General features: G+C 43.6%; 1 protein-coding gene across 1 annotated transcript in view; it reads right to left on the bottom strand.

The window, feature by feature from the left end:
• The window catches only part of LOC116816683 (uncharacterized), a 63,338-nt gene that overhangs the window by 40,640 nt on the left and 16,760 nt on the right, over positions 1-5,938 (bottom strand). Inside the window, exon 3 of the mRNA XM_075063087.1 lies at positions 860-950. Within this exon, the coding sequence (XP_074919188.1) occupies positions 860-950 (91 nt within the window). The remainder of the gene's footprint in view (positions 1-859; positions 951-5,938) is intronic.

A 5,938-nucleotide genomic window follows, 5' to 3' on the forward strand; every position in this document is an offset into this window, starting at 1 on the left:
GGTCTTTTCCTGTTTACCTGGCCAGTGCATAGGAGTTTTGAGTGCTGTCCAGAGTGGTCAGTGGTGATCTGTGGGATAGCTCCTGGAGGCCATTAACTTCGATTTCCATCCACACAGCACTAAATTCGAATTAGTAAAATCGATTTTAGGATTACTCCTGTGGTTTAGAAGGAGTACTAAAATCGATTTAAATAGCCCTTTAATTCGAATTAGAGGGCTGCGTTGTGTGGACGGGTGCACCATAAATTCGAATTAACGCTGTTTAATTCGAATTTAAGGCGTCGTGTAGACATGGCCTATGTCAGCGTAACAGGGAGCTTACAGTGGTAGGAGACCAATTTAAATGTAGAGACATGCACAGCTAGGTCAGTGTAAGCTGTCTTGCCTCAGCCTAACTTTGTAGTGTAGACCAAGCCATAGTTTCCAAACAGGCAACTGAACTTTGCGTCCAAGGCAAAAGTTCAATCTGACACAGAGGTTGTTACAGTCCCTGCTATACTCCGTCCGCACTGGTGAGAGTCCTTTCACTACAGAATTCAGTCTAGTCTCAAACTAAGATAAGAGCATACATTTGATCCCTGCAGGTCTCATGGGTATCCTCCCAAATAAGGGAACTCGCGCACACATTCCAAACAAGGAAGAATCCTCCATGGAGCACCACACAAAAGGAATCGTCTTTGTGTCCTACAGTAAATGAAATGATTCAACTATGGGTTTTTTTGCTAGCAGGAGAATTAAGTACAGTTTCCCAAATGGATGCTGTAACATTCTGTAATTCTTTATCAGGTGCAATATGGTATTCTGTCAGAGAAAATAAATAGCTTTTTAAATAATAAAGTTTTGGTTTTGTTAAAGGATATAGAAATGATGTCTCAAGTTCCAGTAGGTAGACTTCTTTCTGTAGATTCTTTATGTACTCTGCCTCAATTGAACTCAGCGTGTCCATTTGTCTGCAGAAAGAAAAGCAAAGGTGAGGTGGTTATTTTTGTTTGTTTGTTTGTTTTCTGTTACAAAGTATATTCCAATATACTCTAGAGCAGCGGTGGGCAACCTGTGGTCTGCATGCAGTTGGTCAGGCTAATCCACTGGCAGGCTGCAAGACTGTTTGTTTACACTGGCTGTCTGCAGGCATAGATCCCTGCAGCTCTCAGTGGCTGCGGTTTGGCATTCCTGGCCAATGGGAGCTGCAGGAAGTGGCCACTGTTGGCAGGTTGCAGGTTGCCCATCAGTGCTCTAGAGGCTATACCCACAGTGGCATCTGTTTGTCGTTGTTCCTTTGAAAATCAGCCTTCACCCCTATGAAAGTAACGGTCTCATTTATGGAAGCTGGCAAATAAATCTGTTACAAAAAAGAGGAGGAAGGTGAAGTGTCTAATCTGCTTTTGTGCTACTGGTTCCTATTACCAAGTAATGGGCCTTCAGATGGCAATACAATCAACGCCAAATACTCCTACATGCCTATGTCTTGTTTTGATTTAGTTCTTTAATAATTCTTGAGCCACTAGATGGAACAGATCTTACCTTTTGGTTTCAGCAAAGCTATAGTCTATTTTATCTTAACCTTAATACACAAGGTTGCAGTGGTCAGGACAGAAAAACTTGTGACGGGATCTGTATGAAAGTCCGTATTTTCTGCCTTTTAGTTCTGACTTCAAAATAGATGTGGCTATATATCTATAGATATAGATATAATTAGAGCTTCAGGTTCTATACTGACTGCAACTTCCAGTCTTAGTAAACTTTTTTTATGATACTTCAATATTTATAGCATAAATTGAACATGTACTTCTGAGATCCATCTTTACTGATTTATTTTCAAATAAGCATTTTCCCACCTTGGATTAAAAACAAACAAATTAAACCCCCCACCTCCTCCACTACCCAAATTCAAGAGCTGATTGGAACCAGCATGCAGGCCATTCACCTCTGCCTCAGGCTGAGAATAATGTTTCCTCTTAGGATATGTCTACACTGTAATTAAAAACTCCTGGTTGGCGTTTGCCAACAGATTGGGCTCCTACCTCACAGGGACTAGAGTCTGGGGCATCTTCAGCACAATTAACAGCTCTGAGAGCCTGAGCCCTGTGAACCTGAGTCAGCAGGCAGGGGCCAGTCAAGGGTGTCTAATTGCAATGTAGACATAAACTTGAATCAGACCTTATCTCCATTGTGGAAGTACAGAAAGAACTGACAGGGATTTGTAGGGGATGTTAATGCATGCCAGCCTTTGTTAGCAAGAGTTAGGCTAACTGTAACCCAAATAACGTGAGATTTGTAGAAGCGAGGATTGTGTGAGGCGAGTGGAAAAGAACTGTGTGAAGTTGTTTTTCGACCTTGTGTAGATAATACAAAATGTAGACTGGAGTCTCTTAAGTGAGAAAAACAAGATATCAGGATGACCTATGTATAAACAAAATGCAGCTGTTGCTTATTATTGTCTGTAACAAAAGTATAAATGCTGCTGTAATTTTTTACCTGTTGAGAGACCTGTCTAGGATGGGGAGACTCTATGTCCTAGTGCATGCTCTCCCTGCTGTAGCTGCTAAACAGAATAAAGTATGTGACTCTGCTGCACCCAAACAAAAAGTGAGAACTGAGTTTTTCTCTGACAATCTGGGGGCTCGTCAGGGATGGCAACGCCTACTGAGACACAGGCAGCTGCTACGGATTGTTCCCCTTTGAACCCCATGGTGCCACAAGAGAGGTATGAGACCTTTTGAAATCTCTATTGGGGTATCGGAGGAGGACTGTCCGTGGGGCCTTCTGTCCCTATTGAGCTTACGCCATCTGAACTTATTGACTGTGCAGCAAGATCAGATGCAGACTGGCATTGGGGAACGGTTTTGCCACCCCCAACAAGGTTAGGTTGAAGCAGTACTCGGGAACTGCTTGGTTGGCCAAGGTAATGCATAAGGAAATGCATTAGGTATGCCCTGGTGCTGAGGGGTTTTTTACCACGTCAAGAGGGGTTGTTATACCGCCTCATGGTATTGGGTCCGCACGTAAGGTACAGATGCATCGTGGTATATGGAAATAAAGGCTTTGGTGTGTATGTGTACACCAGTGTGAGTGACTGTTACCAGAAGACGTCCAGAGTACTCTGTGAAGCGAAAGCTCATGACCAGGACTACTCTAACACAAGCCCAGTAACTAGTGGATCTTTAGGAGGTCCGACCCATGGTGGGCTGACTCGGCCTGGCATCGTCCGGTGAGGAAGCTACCTGGGTCTAGGAGCGTGTGAATCCATTTTCCCCTCCCTCCTTCCTTTCCATGTGGGCTACTGACAGTCTGATCATCTCACTGGACGCAATCAGAGTAAGCGGCGCCATCTCCCTGAGACTAGCTGACACTCTTCACTGAAGGGAGGTGTAGGAGGGTCATGGCCATCCTCGTTAGCCTCTCCTGTCTGAGTACTCTGTAGGGAGAGACCCTTAGTTTATGTGCTGCTAGCACAGACAGGGCATCCTCTGTGTGTGTGTGTGAGTGGAAAATGAGAGGGGGACAGTCTAAACATTCCACCTCACCCCCTAAGGGTACCCCATCTTATTTCATGTATGTACATTATGGTCCAACATCCTGCAGGTATTTAGGGAATTGGAATCTTTACACGCGTGAAAATCCATCTAAACAATGCCCACTAAGAGGTACCTTCAATCTAGATAAGATCACACATCTCAGAGGAGCTTTTAATCATCAAAAAAAGCGTCTGACACAGTGTGAGTAATTTGTCTATTGAGGAAAGGAACGGGTTAATTTGAAATTCAGCTTGGCCCAGGGATAAAGAGAAAGTTGCTCTGCGTTCAAGGTCAAGAATCAATGCAGACTATGCTAAGTACAAAAAAACCCTGCTTTCGGCCCCAGCTGGCTGTGAAAAAAATTATAGACAGACGCAAACCAAAGGCAATACAAGTTACAGAACTGAGATTACATTTGCAAAGCTTAACTGTCCAGTGAGATCCAACAGTGTGCCTTTGTGACCCCGGAGCCAGTGTGGCTTGGTAACACAGGAGAAGCCACAGGCAGCCGACTTGGACTTGAATCTCTGCAAGAGACACCGCAGGAGATTCCAGGGTGTAAAAGAACAGCCCTCCCAAGAGCGGAAGCATGTTGGAAATTCTGGACAAGCTGTATACAGGATAATCTCCAGTCCACCTCTTCCCCTTCTTTGAACATTATACACAGACATGGCCAGTCTGGACGTACATGTGTGAGTATGAAAATGGCTTAGGGCCTGGGGCATTAATGTTTTTTCTGAGTGATGTGGGAGCATTCCCAACACACTCTGTTGTTGTTTTATTATTTTATTAATGAAGCTTTAAAATTCAGTTATATGGTGTGTTTTTTTATCTTCCTCCAACGATCCTGTAGCGTCACCCTGATCACCTGACACAAGGGATAGATTGGTAACATAAATTTGTCACAGTTCGGTAAGCAATTGGGAAGGGGGGAGCCCTGCAGAATTTACACTATCTATTTGTTTTACCCTTGTTATTTTATGTTTGCTTTGCTTGGTACTGTTGTTGTTGTATGTTGAGGACTGCATGATTAAAGGTGTGCCCACTCTCAGCCGCAGTAAGGCTGAGAACTGGAGAGGGGTTTAGCATTCCTCTCTCCACCCTGGTTGACCGGGAAGGGTGGCAGGTGGATCTACCCCTAGTCGTAGCAGGACTGGGCAATGGAGTAGCTGGAGAAAAGGGAAGAGATGTGTACTTGATAACTAGAATTGAGCAATTAAGAGCATAGATCATGAACCAGGGAGCAACTCAAACCTACGCCCGGGGCAAGTTGCAGGCCTTGAGACAGGACTTCCTGTTAGAAAAGGAAGCACTGGCTAAGCAAGTATCAGTCCTTCAGGGACTTGTCAAAATCTAACCATTTGTGCTCAGAATATGCCGTAACAGCAGTGTGTTTGCCACAATAAGAAATTGAATAGTTAAACACCAATGGGCCGTGCATTTTTGCCCCGGTGGCAAGTCTCACGAGGGAGGACTCAGGTAGTCTTGTGAGTAAGAATGTTTAAGGGAAGAGACCAGGAGGGGTGGGGGCTAGTTGAGAAGCTCACCCTCCTAGCTAAACTGGTAGTGAGTCAAGCCAGTGCCCATGGAAGGGACAGTTCAGTGAGAAAAACAGGATCGGGCCCAGGCGGGCAGGCAACAGACAGAGAGATTGGAAAACAGGTTGGAAAATTTTGAGGTGTAGTGGAAGGAAGGAGTAAGTAAGTGTAAGCATGGGGATTTCAAATACCCAGGACAGTACTTGAAATGGTGATTTGAGTTGATAAAAGTGGCTGTTGGGAGACAAGCAAGTGATTTAAGGAAGAAGTGAGAAGTTAATTCTGTAGTTGCTGGAGGGAACAGCAGTTGAACTTTGTAAAAATGCTAAAGAGGAAAGTTCTTAGTGTCTCTAAATGTTTGTAAATAAATTCAGGCAAAGATTATTAGATTGCAATAATTTGGCTGTGAACAATTTAGTCGAATTAGCTAAAGAAATGTATACAGTGCTATGTAATTGAAATCCTATTGTGTCTCTAAGGGGCACTATAAGAAGTGCTTTTCTTTCAGATCACTGTGTGTTTGAAAGCAGGAATTAGAAGTAAAAAGGCCATCAAAATTCTGGTAAAGTTAATTATGTCCCTTTTAAGGTAAGAATCTTTAAGATGTGAATAGCTTTGGATCCAGAAGCAAGCCAGAAAGCATCTGTATTAATGCAAATTATCTAACTGATAAGGTAGGAGCCACTGAAACGTGGGCTGCCTATGAAACAAATACAAGAAAACATGGGGTAATTCCTCTGTTTTGCCTGAAATCAACAAGGGTATTTGTATATTTAAGCAATGATTGACTGCCCAGAAGGGGTAGACCTCTGTTTTTTGTCTTTCAGATAATCAGAGAAAACTGATGCCAGCTGAACAGCATTCAACATACCATGCATTTACTGG

This window comes from Chelonoidis abingdonii, chromosome 2 (genome assembly GCF_003597395.2).
Source record: "Chelonoidis abingdonii isolate Lonesome George chromosome 2, CheloAbing_2.0, whole genome shotgun sequence".
NCBI classification, from domain to species: domain Eukaryota; kingdom Metazoa; phylum Chordata; order Testudines; family Testudinidae; genus Chelonoidis; species Chelonoidis abingdonii.